Here is a 19,237-nt window from a genome sequence, read left to right as displayed (position 1 = left end):
CATTTCCTTACTCCAAACTTTTGGACTTTAATGTAATTCCTTCACCTGGCTATAGAAAGGATTGAAAGTGTTGCTTTTTAAATCACTTTTCTCATAGCAACTTTCTTCTTCTTACTCCCTAGTTCAACTCACTGATTTACCCCTTCTTCTACAGAGTGACTGCATGACTGAACTTTTCCTACCCTTGCAAATTCTTAGATCACTTGTATGTCCTATATGTGGAAGGTATCACATTTACATTTTCTTTTGTCAACTTACAGGACAATTATAAGACTTACCACTGAACAGAAACATCACAAGCAGAAAGTCACTTATTTAGCAGTTACTGTACCATATACTTCACAACATTGACTTAAAAAATGCAACACATATAACTCTTAGATGTTATTTAAGTCATCAATTTCAATACATTCATAAACTGATTCTTTTCAAAAAGTGCTGGCAAAAAGCCAAATCTACTGCCTAGTATTTCAACCACTTTTTGGTAAATCTGCCCCTCACTAAAGGAAGACAGAAAAGCAAAGACATGCCACAAAATTAAAACACAGGTAGTGGGTATAAAATAGAACTAAAGGTTAAGAGACCTATATTCAAAGACTAAGAAGTTCATGACCACAGGCCATTCATTGAACTTCTCTGTGTATCAACATTCCCAAGACTAAAAGAGGGGCCCACCAAACCTTCCCTAATTGTTTTCCAAGGCTTTATAGAGATATAAAATTATAATTGTAAAATTATTTCAAAAAGATTAAGGGCACTATGAAAATGGTTATTATGCTATTACTAATAAGGTTCCAAAAAATAAAAAACAATGTAACAGATGAAGCCATTTTTGTAAGCACTATATGATATTATCCTCATTAATCAAATCATTACTTGCCTCTTATTCCCTGAAATAAGGGGAAATAAGGGGAAAAATCTACTTCAATTAAAAGTAATCTAAGAAAGGGTTATTGTGCTTTGTACCATCCACTCTCCTTTATAAAGTCCATAGCTCTATGGAGGAGTACTGTGATTATAGACCCATTGGACACCTGAGCTCTGCTCTACTCTCAACTCTGACACTCTCTGGGTGAGATCTGGATGGGTCATTTCACTCCCTTGGGCCCAATTTCCTCATCTTTAAAATTAGGTAACTGGACTCCAGCAGTGGTGCCCAGACTCATGGAGAATCGGTACCCCCTTCCCATGCAACACACTTGACTGCCACACATCAGTAGTGGTGTTTCTAGGATTTCTGGTTGAGCTTTTATGAATTCAGTATAACTTTTAAGGGAATTTGCCTTTATTAAAAATGGCATGAATTCACAATGGTATTAGTTACATGGTAGTTCACATGTTTTCACATATGTTAATCAGTGCACATGAGTACAAAGACCTAGGGGTAATCGAGTGACAAGATCTCCAGGGATAATTCAGTGACAAGAGTCCGGGGCCTATGGTTGGGGAACTTCTGAACTGGAGGAGCTTTCAGAACTCCCCCACCCTGCTCTATGCCCAGTTACTGCATGACATGATCTTACATGGGGGGAGTATAAGCTAAAAGACACAATATCAATATGCACAGTAGGAATATGAGCAATACCTACACAGTAGGTTAATAATTCAAAGCAAATGCCAGTTTTTCTAAAGCTTCCAGCTAATACATCCTGTTTAAAAGATGAAATTTTGTCATTCTATAGTAACCTTTCTTCAGTCATCTTAAAGTGTGACTTTTCACACATAGCTTTTTTAAAAAAGGAGCTAAATTTGAGTTTTCATTAGCTACTCTGACTGATTTGACCAATTTATGCTTACTGATTTAGAATTTATTGAGCATCTTGCTTACCTAGTGCACCATATCAAAAAAAATACACGTTAGGAAGTCATGTTCTACAAGAAGTGCTACACAATAAATGAAAAAGACATATGAGTAGCTATCCCATAACTTCTAAATAATTTCAAATGAACACAGGATAAAAATTAAGTATGTAAATGAATATAAAGTAAAAGAGGCCCTGAGGACAGACTGATCAAGAAGTTTCCCACTGAAGAATCTGAGTTTAATTTTGGAAGGAGGTGAGGGGACGAGTGGAGAGGAGGGACAAAGCAATGTGGGTTGGGAGAGCTGTTTGTGCAAAGAGGAAGAGACTGAAATGATGAGGTTGAAATGTGCTAATGACTGCTAATGGTGTCCAGAAAACCAGAATCCAGAAAAATGCCATTTCATGAGGCTTCTGAATGATTTCAAAACAAATCTTTGTGACTCTCCCATGAACCTGTAATAGCAGTTGCTTTGTATTTATGGAAGGGGACTTGGTCCTCAATGTCTTTTCTCCTGCATAAGCATTTTGTCCTTAGTTTTGAAATGTCTAGGCGTGAACAAAGATCAAAGAGTAACTAAATGCTGGTCTGACTTAAAAAACTGTTCTCAGCAAGTACAAATCCTTTTATAATTGCTCAACTGAACATCTGTTTTATTCCTACTTTTTTTCCAGCCACTTTTGTTTTAAGTGAATTCAAAATTCCCAAAAAGAAGAAAAGTCAAGTGGGCAGTCCCAATAAGAAATCCAAATAAAATACCAATAATGCTGAAATTAGCAGAAGTTAATTTACCACTCCATTGAAAGTTTGGCTATTATTCTAAAACTAGAGCTAAAGAAAAAAGATACAGTTGCTAAACATGTTTTTACATAAAGGTAAAAGGCCATTTCATTTTTAAATATAGAAATACAGGCTCTGCTCAAGCATGTAGCTTTTAAAGTATGAAATTATATAAATGGCATTTTCTTCATGAGTAAACTGTGAAGCACACATCTAATTATAATGAGCCTCTTTATAAGGTGATTACTTGACATCTGCCTTTTAAAATACATACACAAAGTAACTTTGTTCATGACTCAACCACTGGTAAGCCAAAGGGTAGTCCAAATATGTACAAATGAAAATAAGTTTCCATTCTGCCTTTAAACAGAACTGACAAGAAACATGTTCTTTAAGGGAAAAATAACTTCAATTTTTTAATATTGAAAAGATTCTCACCTGACTTCTATAATAGAACAAAAGAACAAGAATTCTGTTTGAAATTCTATTGTTTAACAGCTTAATTTTTTTAATAAGGGTAATTTTATGTATTTTTAGCTTTCAGCTAAAATCTAAGACCAAGAGTAATATAAAAGCCTTATTCTTGGTGTTGGTTACCAGAGATTCGTTCATTTGTTTAAACTTTTTTTTTTTTAGCCTGTATTTTCTAAAATATGACATTACATGGGTGCAGAGAAACTTGTGGTGATTTTCACTTGATCTGCCTCAGAGTTAATAACTGAAAGGAAAGGTCACAGAACTACTTATCGAATCATCACTAACAAATTTACAGAATAATATTCTACTACATTCTAATAGAGTAGAATATTTTGTTGTTCTTTTTCATTCTTGTAGTAATCTCCTGGATTTAGCCTTTTCAAAAATATTTTTTCCAAATACATAGCAAATGTGCAAATCACTTGATAAGTATGCAAATAGTTCAAATTGTTCAATATTATCTCTTGACAATAAGAGAGTGGGAGGTTCCAGCATTAATGCCAAAGCAACTCTACCATTTCAAGAACTAGCTGACAGCCCAAAAAGACTGGTTATTAAAATGATAACACTTTCATAATCAACAAGATGCAACAATTTGAAAAGCTGATGGGAACACACATTTTACTGTGAACACATATTTCTCTAAATCAACATATGCACTCGTGTTAATACAGGGGGAAACGAGACTAAAATGTAAATACTCCACTTATCTTTTAAAATGCTTCAAAATATACTCCTAACAGCTTTAAGGAAAATGGAAGAAAAAAATAGGCAGAAAAAATAAATTAAAAAGAACCAGGATTTTAGGGGCGCCTGGGTGGCGCAGTCGGTTAAGCGTCCGACTTCAGCCAGGTCACGATCTCGTGGTCCGTGAGTTCGAGCCCCGCATCGGGCTCTGGGCTGATGGCTCAGAGCCTGGAGCCTGTTTCCGATTCTGTGTCTCCCTCTCTCTCTGCCCCTCCCCCGTTCATGCTCTGTCTCTCTCTGTCCCAAAAATAAATAAACGTTGAAAAAAAAAAATTAAAAAAAAAAAAAAAGAACCAGGATTTTAAAATTATTTTATATGGCGAACTTCTAAATTATAACATATAATCACCAAATTAATAAAGTGGATTCGGAAAATGAAGCAAGAAACCTAAGAACTACACACACACACACACACACACTCATACACAAAATGACACAATATGCCTATTGGAGAAACTGCAGCACCAAGAGCATATAGGAGCCTTGTCAGAATAACACATAGGGAATACTATATTTGAAATGGTGCCTTTAGGGGCGCCTGGGTGGCGCAGTCGGTTAAGCGTCCGACTTCAGCCAGGTCATGATCTCGCGGTCCGTGAGTTAGAGCCCCGCATCGGGCTCTGGGCTGATGGCTCGGAGCCTGGAGCCTGCGTCCGATTCTCTGTCTCCCTCTCTCTCTGCCCCTCCCCTGTTCATGCTCTGTCTCTCTCTGTCCCAAAAATAAATAAACGTTGAAAAAAAAAAAAAAGAAATGGTGCCTTTAAAAAACTTACATAATATGCAACTATATATTTTATAGAGATAAATAAAATATATATGGTGCTTTATAATTTGCCAAGTGCTTTCATATTAAATCATTTGATTTTCCCAATAACCCTGAGAGATACACAGGACAAGCATTATTATTCCTATTCTAATAATGAGGAAATGAAGCTCAGAAAGATTAAGATAGCTGTAGTAACTTAATAACTAGCATTTTCCTAAGAAACAATAAGGTGGCTGAGAAATTTTTATACATAACATAAGCAATTAGAAAGAAAGGAAAAACAAAAAGGAGACTCAGGGCACCTAGCTGGCTTAGTCGGTAGGACATGCAGCTCTTGATCTGAGGATTGTGAGTTCAAGCCCCGCATCAGCCACAGAGTTTATACTTAATCATTTTTTTTTTGAAAAAGGATACTCAGGTAGACAGATTAAAGCCAAATGCCATTAAAGAAACTTTATATAAATATACTAGCACTCTCACCACTACGATTGGCAACAAAATGAGTTTCCATAACTTCCTACAAAAGCAAGTAGCTAATATTTTGAATATCAGAAATCATAAAAATTTAGAATATCCTTTTACCTTCTTTGTTACATCATAATACTTAAAGAGACTCCTCCAACTTTATATAACTACTGAGGAAGGACATACAGATAGAGATTATTTAGAAAGAAGTTATCTTCTCATCTACAACCCATACGCAATTAGAAGTCTACCAGATTTATCACTAGAATAAAAAGAACTCTACCTACTAACAGCCCTATAATTGTATCAGAGTGTATTTGAGGTCACTGCCATCTTTCAATTGCACTTAAAGGCAGTAGAGCTATGATCTGATCACTTAGTCAAATAAACCCTTAAAGAGTACAAAAACAAAAATCAAGCAAAACACAGCAGAGGTTTTTCAAGACTTTCTTTCCCTCACAATTATAATTTTACTTTTAAATATTCCCATACAATCAAATCTTTTAAGTCATAGAACTTATTCTGAAGGCTTTTTAGATGCTATCGCTCAATGTTAATGTATTTTAAATATAGTTTTATTCTATCTAGTATTAGATGTTAAGTGCACAGTGAAACATATTAAACCCTAAACTCTTCACTTAGAATAATCCCAGAAACCAAAACTGTGTACACCATAGTTCAGTATCTTCTAGCATTTAAAAGATAGTGATTTAGAAAAGCAACTCACTGGGGCGCCTGGGTGGCGCAGTCGGTTAAGCGTCCGACTTCGGCCAGGTCACGATCTCGCGGTCCGTGAGTTCGAGCCCCGCGTCGGGCTCTGGGCTGATGGCTCAGAGCCTGGAGCCTGCTTCCGATTCTGTGTCTCCCTCTCTCTCTGCCCCTCCCCCATTCATGCTCTGTCTCTCTCTGTCCCCAAAATAAATAAACATTAAAAAAAAAAAAAAAAAAGAAAAGCAACTCACTGCAAAAGTTAATCAACTCAATTTAATCAAAGTTTGTTTCAGTTTTCTATTTTTTTTTTTTTTTTTTTGCTTTAAAACAAGAGAAACAAAGGAAGAAGCAGGTAATGCTATGGCACATACTCCCTAAATCAGTACCTGCAAACGTTTAGTAAAAGTGTGTAGATATCTTACAAGTCTAGGGCATGGACAATAATACTCCCTATCACTGTAGGAGTGATATGGAGTAGGTACTCAACAAACCAACATTTCTTCAACAACAGTACATGGAATTTTAGATTTCAAAATGTAAACACTATGACCTTTCATTCATATTAACATGAATATGATAAACCTAGTCAAATGAAAAATAATTACAAAAGCCAGAGCAAGGGCAAAAGAAAAAATATATACTGCAAAGCTAAGTGTTCAAAAAGGCAAAAATATCTCTTTGGCTCCTCTTGACTTATTAAATCACATTACTATACACTATAAAAGTCAAAATGCCAATCAGAGTTTAGAACTGGAAAACTCTATCAGAATGTTAAACATGTATACTATAATTCCATTTCTCTTTTCAGGTAAATAAATATGCATCATGTTTTTGCTGTAATACCTCTATTCATGTAGTAGAATATTCAACATAAACAATTTACAAAATGATAAAAGTATCTTGAAATAAAACAACACCACACATTCCTGTGTATAACCAAAAGATTATAGGATATATAATATATATTCCTTCCTCCCTTCCCTCCTTTAGAACATTAAATTTAATGATCATAAATACCTTTTTAGGTAGAGTTCTTAAATTCCCTACTATTCACAATTGCCAAAAGGTGGACTCAACCTAAATGTTCACCAATAGATGCGTGGATAAACAAAATGTAGTATATCTATATAACAGAATATTATTCTGCCTTCAAAAGAAAGGAAATTCAGACAGGCTACAATACAGATGAACCCTGAGAACATTATACCAGGTGAAATAAGCCAATCACAAAAGGACAAAAAATGCAGGAATCCACTTATATGAGGTCCTAAGAGTAGTCAAATTCAGAGGCAGAAATAAGAATGGTGGTTGCCAGGGGCAAGGGGCGGGGGGGGGGGGGGGGAGAAAATTAGGCGAGGAAGAGAAAATTGAGTTTCAGTTAGAGAAGGAAAAAAATTCTAGAGATGGATACTGGTGATGGTTGCACAATGGTGTGAATGTACTTAATGTCACTGAACTATATACTTAAAAATGGTAGATTTTAAGACAATGTGCTTTACAGGTTCCCTCGTTATTTCTCACAACTCCAAATTAGGCTTTCAAATATCAAAACATTAAGCAAATTGCTTAAGATCATCTTGCTGATGTTAGAAATTAAAGTTTCCAACTCTGTGTGAAATAAATGGTAAATCACAGCTTTTATATTATCACAGACGCACAGAATGAGTGAAGAATCAACACATTTCTTTGAAAATCACTTTGTGAGAAAGAAAAACTAAGCTAGATGAAACAAATTAAATCCCTGTTTATGAAATCACTGTACTCTGCTTTCTGATAACTCTCCCTAAATTAGCCCTGAATATTATACAAGATGGTCTGTACGTGTTTCCTTCCAATCCACCCTCCACAAATAATAGTTTCATGTGGCTGTTTAAATATACCCATATAAAAACCCACTAGAGAGAAAGAATGTGTGGGAAAGTTAGCCAGTCTCCTATTTCCAGCTGACTTGCCAACCTGATCTTTTTAAATGAAAATAGGATATTGCATAATGAGCGAACACACAAAATATTTTTAATGTGTTGTCATCTTACTTGGATTCTGGCAAAGCATAAATAATACTTTTCATAATTTCTACATCTCCTTCTTAGGAATCGTGCGCGCGTGTGTGTGTGTGTGTGTGTGTGTGTGTGTTCAAAAAAAAAGACTACATAATGCATGATTCTATTAAGCTTCCATTCCTATACACATGGTTGAATAAAAATATAATACTAAAAAGTATAATGAAATAACATTACTATTCATTATTTTATATACTAAGGTAAAATTTTCCAATATGGATTTCTCCATGACACCAAAAATTTCCTGAGAAAAGTCAACTATGGAAGACTTAAAAGGCTATTAATCCAACTAGTCTTTAAAATTACAGTAATTTCATAAAATTACATTTTATGAAAGATGTAATGTGAACAATACTTATCAATTCGCTTAAAAATATACATCAAATTATTAATATATACAATATAGAACCCATCCAAAAAATGTCCTGCCATTAATGCAAAGCAGGGTTAATGTTAACTGTAAATTAGAATACCCCTTCAATAAAGCAACTTCCTTAGTTTTTTTCCATTCCTAAATTGTTTACAGCACTTAGAAGTATAGTACATAGGGGCACCTGGGTGGCTCAGTTGGTTAAGCGTCCAACTTCATCTCAGGTCATGATCTCGCAGTTTGTGAGTTTTAAGCCCGGTGACGGTCTCTGTGCTGACAGCTCAGGGCCTGGAGCCTGCTTTGGATTCTGTATCTCCCTCTCTCTCTCTCTCTGCCCCTCCCCCACTCACACTCTGACTCTTTCAAAAATAAAAAATTTTTAAAAATCTAAATAAAATAAAAAAGAAATTAAACAAAAGTATAATATATAGAAATACTCCATAGATGGGTTAATCTTGTATTTGTCAGATCAAGAAAATATAATGCCACATAAGAAAACTGAAATTCATCATTCAAATTTCATGGGGAAAGAAAGGCAAGTTGCTGCATTCTTAGGCCTTCAATGAATCCTAAATTCACTCTTCAGTGTAAAAGATGAAAATGAAACTTCTCACTGATTATCAGCTTATCTGGGGTCTTGGTGAAAGACAACTACAGCCTACTCATCTCACCCCTCACAGCCCCTGTTACCCCTGTCACTCCCCAAAACAATTCTCACCACAAAAGCAAAAAGCCTAGCAAATTTTATTCCAGTGTCAACAGACTATGAGTATATGCCAGAGCCTGGAAAGTAATGTGTAGAAATAGGCACTTCTATAACAAAAGGGGAATAGAAGGAGTAGGTCTAGTATAAGAATTTTACCATACTTTGCATTCAATCAACAGGAAAATACCCATCTGCATCAATATTCTAAAACAAAACAAAACAAAAAAAAGCAAAAAATTCATGATACAAATAATGATCCCCATGCCAAATTCTTTCTAGTAACAGTGAACATGAGGAAGGAGATCACTCAGGAATAGACAGATTGGATTGATGGTTCTTTGACATGAAACGGATGTTCTTTTCAACTCTGGACACAGCTAATTTAAAATAATGGTTAAACAAAGACCTTCTTACTTGGTGTGATATCTCTATTTCTATACACAAAGGGAAAATGGTCATAATTCACTTTCTTACACTGAAACTTTATTTCAATTTTTTCTCACATCAAAATATCTAAATTATAATACTTTGTTACCTATTTGTTATATGCACAGGTGTCATAATGCAAATTAATCATTCTAGTGATTAGTAATTCCTATATTACACTATAACTACAGAGTACTATCTATATCATAAACTCTTTAGGTTGCATTTCTCCAAAATGTGTGTGTGTGTGTGTGTGTGTGTGTGTGTGTGAATTTGCATGTGTATAGTATTTCCCCCACTCCTAGGTACATATGCAAGAAAAATAAAAACATAAGTCTATACAAAAAATTTGGACACAAATGCTCAAAGCAACATTATTCATAGTAACTGAAAAGTAGAAACAATCCAAATGTCTATCAACTGATGAATAAACAAAATGTGCTATATCCATAAGATGGAACATCATTCAATAATGAAATGTGCTGCGGCGCCTGGGTGGCTCAGTTGGTTAAGCATCTCACTTCAGCTCAGGTCATGATCTCACAGTTTGTGAGTTTGAGCCCCGCGTCAGGCTCTGTGCTCACAGCTCAGAACCTGAAGCCTGCTTTGGATTCTGTGTCTCCCTCCCTCTCTGCCTCATTCCCACTCATGCTCTGTCTCTGTCCTAAAAATAAATAAAACATTAATAATAAATAATAATAATAAAAATAAAAATAAAGCATGCTACAACAAGATGAATGAACCTTGAAAACATTATGCTAAATGAAAGAAGCCAATCACAAATTTTGTAGCCAATCACATATTTTGTATATGATTCTACTTAATATGAAATGTCCAGAAAAAACAAATCTATAGAGCAAGAAAATAGATTAGTGGTTGCCTAAAGTTGAGGGAGAGGAGGAAAGGCAAGAATAGGGAATAAGTGCTAAAAAGTAAGAGTTTTACTTTTGGGGGTTGATGCGTCACATTTAATGTCAAAACCTGAATTCCTGATTTCCCAGTCCAATCTAATTCTACTCCACTATTCCCCATCTCAGGTAATAGTGCCACCATTGGATAGTGGAGTCAGCCATAAGCCCAGTAGTCAGGCCTCTTCATTTTCCTTCATACCTCACAATCTTCCATTAGCAAGTCCTATATTTTCTTCTCCCAAAATATATTTTCTCACCCACCCTCACATCTCCCATAGACTGAAATAGTCTCCTACTCTTGTTCTCATTCACAAACCCTTACAATCTACTTTCCACATGACAGCCAGAGAGAGACTTTTTAAGCCCAAAGCTGGTCACATCACTTCCCTGCTCCACATCCTCAAAATGGCTTATGAGTGCTTTTAACATAAGTTCCAAATTCCTTAACATTGGCCAAAGTCTCTTCCCAATCTCTCTGCCTACTTACCAAGATCACTGTTTGCTTCTCTTCTCTGCTAATTACACTCCAGCTATAATTACTTTCTTTCTATCCCTGTGCAAGCTGTCACCTTGGTCCTTTGGGCAGGAATTTTCTTCCCACATATTTTCTCATGGTTTGCTTCTTCTTACCATTAATGCCTCAGCTCAAATGTTACATTCTCAGAGAGACCTGTATAAAGTAACCTCACTTTAGGTCACTAACTTATAGCCCTGTTTTATTTATTTCATATCACTTTATCCAAATGATTCTTCCAGCCTCCCCTACACTAACTTTGCTCACCCTATACCCCCCAAATCAAGAACTATATCTGCACATAACAGCTGCTTCAATAAATATTTGTTGGAATGAATTAATGATGACTGATATAATGAGGGTAAGATAAGACATAAGATCTTGGGGAACTAGAGAAAGTCCAGGGCTACAAAAACATCAGCATAAAAGACATAAAATTTCCACTTGTTACACGAAAGCTAACTAAGAAAGTTGTAGAGATTTCTTATTTTCTAGAACTTACAAGTCTGAACTCAAGACACAGTTTTATTTATGAGAAATTTGGTGGTAGGAGAGAAAAGTGGGAGTAATTATGTATCAAACATCAATAGTAATAGCAAAGGGAAAAAGAATGAGGAAATGAATAAGGGAGCAGAGAAACATTTTATGTGAGAAGGAAAAAAAAAAAAAGGACACACATTCAGATCACATCTACCTTGATAACAGTCTTTGGGTTCATTGCTTTTCTCAGGGAGCAAAGAAAGCTTTGCTTTTTCAGTAGACCCAGAAAAAAACAAATGAAAAATGACACAGACTTTTAAGGAAATTATTAAGAACACCAACGTTTTGGGGAAAAGCTATCACACCAAAGCCCTTATCATCATAGTCAACGAAGCAGAGACATATAGATAGGAAAATAAGCAAGGCACACATGAAATAGAATATTCACAATGATAAACCTTATGAACTTTGGTAATAAAATATCTAAAATGAACTAGCTGATGTCTTTAAAGTATTTATTACATATTCTTGATCTGCACTAATTTTTCTACATAAACAGTGCCTTCCTACTGATGAAATTATGTACAACTCTAAACCATTTAAAGCTGCCTACAGAGGCTTTTGTTTATGCAGAGAAATTGAATGAAATTGAATAGGAATAAGGGAAATTTAGATTCTGAATTGAAGATTCCCCAGGATTCTCTTTCAGATAACAAAAGAAATCAGCTACCAAACATTCCAAAATGGAATTATTCTGGCTGTCATTCTGGAAGAATAGAATTTTCTTCCCAAGCTTCTGCTTTCTAACTGCCTCTCCACCTCATCTCTCCTGCTGGATGTACCCAGAGAAAACATAACAGAATGACAAGGTCTTTTGCTATTACCTAAGTTGGGTGTTAAATTCTAGCTGCTCTATGTTTACTATCTATACCAATTAAGGAAAATTAATGTGTTAAAAAAAGGGGGGGTCTATCTCCTTAAATGCTTAAAAAGCATCAGCATCCCTGTTGACTCACCTTGTCAATCCCTAGTGGGTTCCTAGAGCCCTCTCTGGTCACCACTGGGCTAGATTCATGTCAGGTATACTTGTTAATGATCCACTGCACAATGCTTTTGGTGGACTCTTCTTTACAAACCCCAAAGACCATAACAAATCTGTTCTCTCCAAGCTCTCAATCCTACTTCCATTTCTCTTAATGTCAGATGAACTGTAGCTGTCTTCTTCTCCATCTCCAAAATACCTCAGCGTGTGCACTATCTTCTTGCTCTCCAGCTATCCCTCTAAGGAGGAAAAATGTGTTTTTTCCTAAACAAATCTTCTGTTCCCACTAACACCCAACAGTCTCCATGACTTCCCAATAAACTTTACACTCCTGCCTTGCATTATGTTTTTCTATCCCTTCCTGATTCTTGTTCCTCTTCCTCCAAATAAACTTCAGCTTTATTTATCACTGTTAATTCCCTTGACCTGGCTAATCCCTGAAATTACTCCTGAGTATGTCTGTCTCTTTTTCCCTATTTTACTAAACAAGCAAGGTTTTACATGTCATCTCCATTTATTCTTTAATCCCAAGAAATACTTTTTCTCTATCCATTCAGCAAATATTTATTAAATACCTATTATATTTCATGCTGTATGCTCGATTACAAGAATGTAGAGATGAATAACAGACTGGCCCAATGCTCATGATCTCCTCCTGAACACTACTGAAATCCTGCTTTATGAAAAAACAAGGCCTTTTTTTCAGTCCATTTCCCTCTACTTCTCAATTGCATTGAATGTTACTAGCCATACTTTTTTTTTTTTTTTTTTTTTTTTTTTTTTTTGCAAAACTTCTCTACCTCAGAGTCACAGTACTGAATTATCCTGGTTTCCCTCCTCCTTTTCAGATGTATCTTTCCATTTCTCTGAAACTAGTCCTACTTCCTCCTAGCATCCATCAAAATGGATGTATTCCCCCATACCTCTCCTAGGGCCTCTGTTCTTTTCTTTCTATATTCTCTCCCTTCTGATCTTTTCCACTAGTATGGCTTTAACTGTCAACTCTTTGCAAATCACAAAGAGTAGCTAAACTGATTATTGTTGTTATATAAATAAGGAAACCAAGGCTTGGAGAAATCAGAAGTTTGCCCAAGATCATAAGAACTAGGAAATAGCAGAGCCAGGTCTTAAAACCTAGCAATCTGATTTCAGAGCTGATGCTCTTAACCTATACTGCCCTGCTTCCTGGGGCCCTTTCTCAAGGATCATACCCAATTTTCAATGGTCTTTTAGATACAGTATTCAATGTGAAATATGTTGCTTGTACATCAAACACGTGTCAGTTCATCATCTTCATCAAACTCAGCTGATTCTGACTTCTTAATCTGTTACATGAAGGTTACAATTTTCCCCATTATTCAAACTTCAAAGCTCAGTTATCCTTGTATCCTCACTCCTCATCTTTTATTAGGTTATGGTTTCAGAATCTCAGTACCTCACACTCTTTGCCAATCCATCCTGCTTATTCACTGCTGCCAAGTAACATCCTAGATGCCCTCTTTAATGTGTCCTCACTATATTTAAGACAATATTCTCAACTTGGCAATCAAACATTTTATGTATTTTTAAGCTTTTTCCTGATTTCCCACAGATTATCTTTCTTTTTCCTAAACAGGTATTTTTGGTTCTTCACTGAACATTACAGGACTCCTTGCACCCTGGTGTCCTTGTTCCTCTTCCTCCCTTCCATCCATCCATCTTAATTTCTACTTCCTCAATGTTATTTTTCTTGTTTCCACAACTAAATGTCATTTAGGTACACTGAATCATCATACTACATTCTTCTGCTACTCATCTTTATCTCTTCTGTAATTATGTGTGTCTCCTATTCTCTAAATCAAGCTGTAAGTTCTTTGTGGGAATTGACCATGTTTCATTATTTCCATGTCCCTTATAGCTCGCTTTGCCCAAGAATAATACAAATGGTTCTCTTCTGTTGTCTTTTAAAGAAAATGCTAACCTTGCTTTCTTCCCTCAATAATAGTACATATAAACTCTCATATTCCTCACTATTAAATGTCAAACTTCCAAAGGTACACAGTCGCACAGATGAAAAATGAGGTAGAGTTTATTTTCTTGAGGCTAAAACAGGATATCAAATGTTTTAAAGACAGAACATTTGGGGGGCACCTGGGTGGCTCAGTCATCGGTTAAGCGCCAGACTTAGCTCAGGTCATGACCTCACAGTTCGTGAGTTTGAGCCCCCGTGTCAGGCTTTGTGCTGACAGCTCAGAGCCTGGAGCCGGCTTCAGATTCTGTGTCTCCCTCTCTCTCTAACCCTCCCCCACTTGCACTCTGTCTCTCTCTCAAAAATAAAAATAAACATTAAAAAAAAATTTAAGATACAGCATTGTTGTAGGAATAAGGCTACTGACCAAGAGACCTAACCAAACTCCAAATCAGGTCGGTAACTCCTTACTCCCTAAATCTCTCTGCCCCTATGCTCCTACAGCTGGGTAACACTGCCTCCTCGATTCCCTGGCTCTGGAGGGAGTGTGATGTGCACTAGGAAGCAGCTGCAACATGCGACTCTGGGATGGCAGGCCTTACAGCACTGGGCACAAGAATCCCACGTCCTAGAAGTACTAGGAGACTCATTAGGGAACATCTTAAGATCCTTGAATGAAAGATGCTAAATACAAGGATTTCTCAAAAGGCTCATTTCACTCTTCCCTCCCTCGTTTTCTTTCTTTCTTTCTTTCTTTCTTTCTTTCTTTCTTTCTTTCTTTCTTTCTTTTTTTTTTTGAAAGCTTGTTATTGAAGGTCTGAATAAAACATTTATATGCAGGGTGGGGAGAAATTATCCTCTCAAAGCTAAGCGCTATTTTTAAAACTGACCTTGTGAGTGCTTACAGAATATTTCTGATACTGGTGTTTCTAAATTTGGATTTATTCCATTTGGATTATTCAAAACATATACCTTAAAGTCTCCTACCTTAAAAAGTTTGCAAAAATTCAACAAATATGAACTCCATTTTTATTTATTTTTTTTTAAATTTTTTTTTCAACGTTTTTTATTTATTTTTGGGACAGAGAGAGACAGAGCATGAACGGGGGAGGAGCAGAGAGAGAGGGAGACACAGAATCGGAAACAGGCTCCAGGCTCTGAGCCATCAGCCCAGAGCCCGACGCGGGGCTCGAACTCACGGACCGTGAGATCGTGACCTGGCTGAAGTCGGACGCTTAACCGACTGCGCCACCCAGGCGCCCCTGAGCTCCATTTTTAAAAGTCATTACTATTTTAAAAGATAAACTAAGTGATCCTTTAGCCATCCCTCTTCATGCCTTAGGACCCTCTCTTTATTATGTCATTGGCAGAATATCACGCTATGATTATCAGAACTAAATGAGGGATATGGAGCTATAAGTAATTCAGTGATTGGTTCTCTGTGAATTATATGAAGTATAATTTTTTCTTTCCATCCAACTTAAGGATAACAATTTTGTTTTCCCTTTCCCTGAACATAAAGATGTATGGGAAGCAGTCAAAGCAAGGATTTTTTCCAAGAATGATTTCCAAATCACATATTAGAGAAAAGCAGGTCTCAAGTCTATTTACAGGAGGCAAACTGTTCTCTTTGACAGTTTTATCTTTTCCCTCTCCATTTCTACTAGAATGAAAAAAACGTTCTGAAATCAGATCTACGATTAAGAGAGCAGGAGTGGACTTTGACCCTGAAATTTCTGCTTGCAATCTGGAATTTGAATTTTTCCCAACCTGCATTCTAATGATTATACCAACCTTGAATCACAATAGATTTTCTGCTCAACAAAGCTCCTACCCCAAGTTCAAAAAAAATCATTCTACCATGAATCTTACTTATAAATGCACACACACATACACATGTGTGCACAGGGTAAAACAATATTTCCCTGTTTAAATTTTGACTTACACAATCCTTAATATTAATATACTGGGGAAATCTTTACAATTTTTTTTACAGCTCTAAGATTCTTTTAAAATTGGAGAAAACACATTGCAATGCTGAACTTAGCTAAAGAGGTTAAATATTTAAACTGAAGTTATCTTCTAAGTAGTGAATGAGAGATTTGCCCATTATTTAATGATGAGAATAAATGACTATTTTCCAAACACCACCCTGTGCTAAATTATAAATTATATCACAGGGGCATGTGGATGGCTCAGTTGGTTAAGCGTCTGACCTCAGCTCAGGTCATGATCTCACAGTTTGTGGGTTCGAGCCCTGCATCAGGCTCTGTGCTGATAGCTCCGAGCCTGGAGCCTGTTTCAGATTGGATTCTGTGTCCCCCTCTCGTTCGATCTGTCACTCCACCTCTCACGCTCTCTCTAGGTCTCTCAAAAATAAACATTAAAAAAATATTAATTATATGGCAGAATTAATCTCACTGTGCAATTGTGAGCTTCCTTGGTTTTTGCTTTTTGTTTTTTTGTTTTGAAAAAGAAATAATGTATACAAATATTACTCCTAAAACTTCTGGGTCCCTAAATGCACATTCATTAATCATAAGATGATGCAGTTTGGGAGTCCAGCATTCACTCATTTTATTCAATAAGTATCTGTGAAAAATGCCAGGTACTATTACAGACACTGAGAATTCAGGCAGGGCATATTAGACATCTTACTTTTGGTTTTAAACAGAAACCCACAAACATTTTTTTGCAACAGTTATTAATCTAATATTGCAAATGCAGAGACTAGCTTTTCTGGTTTATAAACAGAAACAGGATTCCCTAGGGCTCTTTTATAATATTGGTTCATTTAAAAAAAAATCTCTAATTATCCTCCTCTCCTTTATCTTCCACTTAGTCACTTAATTTTTTTTTTTGTATTGCCCCAGAGCAAAATAAAACAAAATGTGAGATTGATTAGAGGTTGATATTCCTCTTATCAGCTGTTCATCCCTAATGACTCAGAGCTGTAAAATCCACAACCACCTTATTTAATACCTTCCAACAGATTGTGCTGTACTTAATGATTCACTGACAAAACAAAAACAAAAACAAAAATAAACAAAACAAAAAAAACTTTCCAACTCTTTCATCACTTTTTGCATCCTTTCATGAAAATTTACACATGGTAAGTCAATCACTCAGGGTTAGAAAAGTATGTATCTTCCTTCAAGTTCGCTCTTTATTGACACTTACTTGCTTCTCATTAATTTTTTTAATTTCTTATTAATTTATTATCTTTTCTAGCCATCTTTAAATTCAAAACTGGTTATTCAAAACCCAGTTCAATATTAACTGCTCTAGGAAATCTTCCCTTACCTTTTACCAACCCAACAGTTATGTCCTTACACCTCAGAATGAGTAAACACTTCAATAGTGTCATTTATCTGTATGGTAATTTACTTGATTCCACATCTACTTCACCTTGAGAAGAAGGACCTTACCTTTGTATCTTTGTTTATCCACACCTAGCAGGTGATCTGGAACAACATGATTAAATTGAAATTTAGAATAATGCTCCCCAAAATTCACTTTCACTAGCACACTTAAACGTCACTGGTGGGAATATGTTAAACATGCAGAATGCAATCTGGCAATAATGCATCAAAAATTTTGATAATATTACATCTTCTAACACACTAATTCTCCTTCGTGAATATTTCCTAAGAATCAGAAATATGAAAAAGTTTTACAAAACAATGTTTACTATTATGTCAGCATAGCAAAAGGCAATTTAAAAAAAAACTAGCAATACTACGTATACTAATATTTTACTCAGTGAAGTGTAATTGTTAATGAGAAATCAAAGGATTTGTAGTAACATAGGGAAATTTTTAAATATTAGTATTTAAAAATTCTACTTAAATGTCAGTATTCTACTTAAATGTCTGCAGTTACTGGGAAAACTGAACCATGAATATATTGTCTTCTATTTTTCTGTATTTTTCCAGATTGCATAATTAGAATATATATTTTGATACAACTGTTAATGTCTTATGCAAACTGGTAATGAATCATTAAAATTTGTTTCAGAGATATGTCCATAGTATACAATTCTCCCTATACCCAGTGTGTATATATACATATATACGATCTTTAATATAAGAGCATATATAACTTACTTTACTAAAAAATTCATCATGGATAAAGTTTCTACAAAATGGTCAAAACGTTCAGCTGAACTAAATTCACAAATTACATATCATTTTGCCACCATGATTACATACAAATGTTCTGAATGTTTTTATGAAAACAGCATATTTTCTTAAGATATGTGTGTGCATATATGTGTGTGGTGTATGTATACATATACACCATAAAGTTGTAGAATTGTAAAACCCCCAGTAAATAAGGAAATAAGTGCTTTAAAACATATATTTTCTTTAAGGGATTTCCAATATTGAAACAAGCACACTTTCCGGTCCTTTTACCAAGTTTCTGAATTGACAGGCATGGCAGTTCTAACAGCTGGCCTCTGTCTTTCCGAAAAAGTCAAGTAACCTCTATAAGCAAATAATATTCATGATTTGTGAATCCAAAACTATGTATCACCAAAATTCTCTTTAAAATGAGCTTAGTTAAAAGATAAGTCAAAAAGCAACTCCCTCCGGAGAATGAGAATGGATACAAACTTTAAAATCCAAACATTTAAATAATTTAATAATAAGGTACCTGGCTGGCTCGGTTAAGTGTCCGACTTCGGCTCAGGTCATAATCTCGCAGTTATGAGTTCAAGCCCCGCGTGAGGCTCTGTGCTGACAACTCAGAGCCTGAAGCCTGTTTCAGATTCTGTGTCTCCCTCCCTCTCTGCCACTCCCCTACTCATACTCTGTCTCTCTCTCTCTCAAAAATAAATAAAACATTAATTTAATGATAGCCTGAGTCTGACATTACTAAAGTGGTACTAATGGACATGCAGACCATGAAAATGTTACCCCTTCTTATTGAGCCACTTTATGTTACATGGTTAAAAAAAAAAAAAAAAAAAACAGCAAGAATTTACACAGTTGCTCAAAAATTTACACAATTATACAAAACTCTTTCTAA

The 19,237-nt window shown here is 35.6% G+C and overlaps 1 protein-coding gene across 23 annotated transcripts in view; it reads right to left on the bottom strand.

The window, feature by feature from the left end:
• The window catches only part of CAMK2D (calcium/calmodulin dependent protein kinase II delta), a 315,359-nt gene that overhangs the window by 284,736 nt on the left and 11,386 nt on the right, over positions 1-19,237 (bottom strand). For 8 of the 23 annotated variants that reach the window (XM_032592913.1, XM_032592915.1, XM_030313181.1 and 5 more), the window contains exon 3: positions 17,635-17,670. The exons of the other annotated variants lie outside the window; for them this stretch is intronic. In XM_032592913.1, coding sequence (XP_032448804.1) covers positions 17,635-17,670 — 36 coding nt within the window. The remainder of the gene's footprint in view (positions 1-17,634; positions 17,671-19,237) is intronic. 23 annotated transcript variants of the gene reach the window in all.

This window comes from Lynx canadensis, chromosome B1, assembly GCF_007474595.2.
Source record: "Lynx canadensis isolate LIC74 chromosome B1, mLynCan4.pri.v2, whole genome shotgun sequence".
In the NCBI taxonomy this organism is placed as follows: Eukaryota; Metazoa; Chordata; class Mammalia; order Carnivora; family Felidae; genus Lynx; species Lynx canadensis.
Note: the sequence above shows the minus strand (reverse complement) of the source record. Positions and strands in the feature narration are given on the sequence as shown.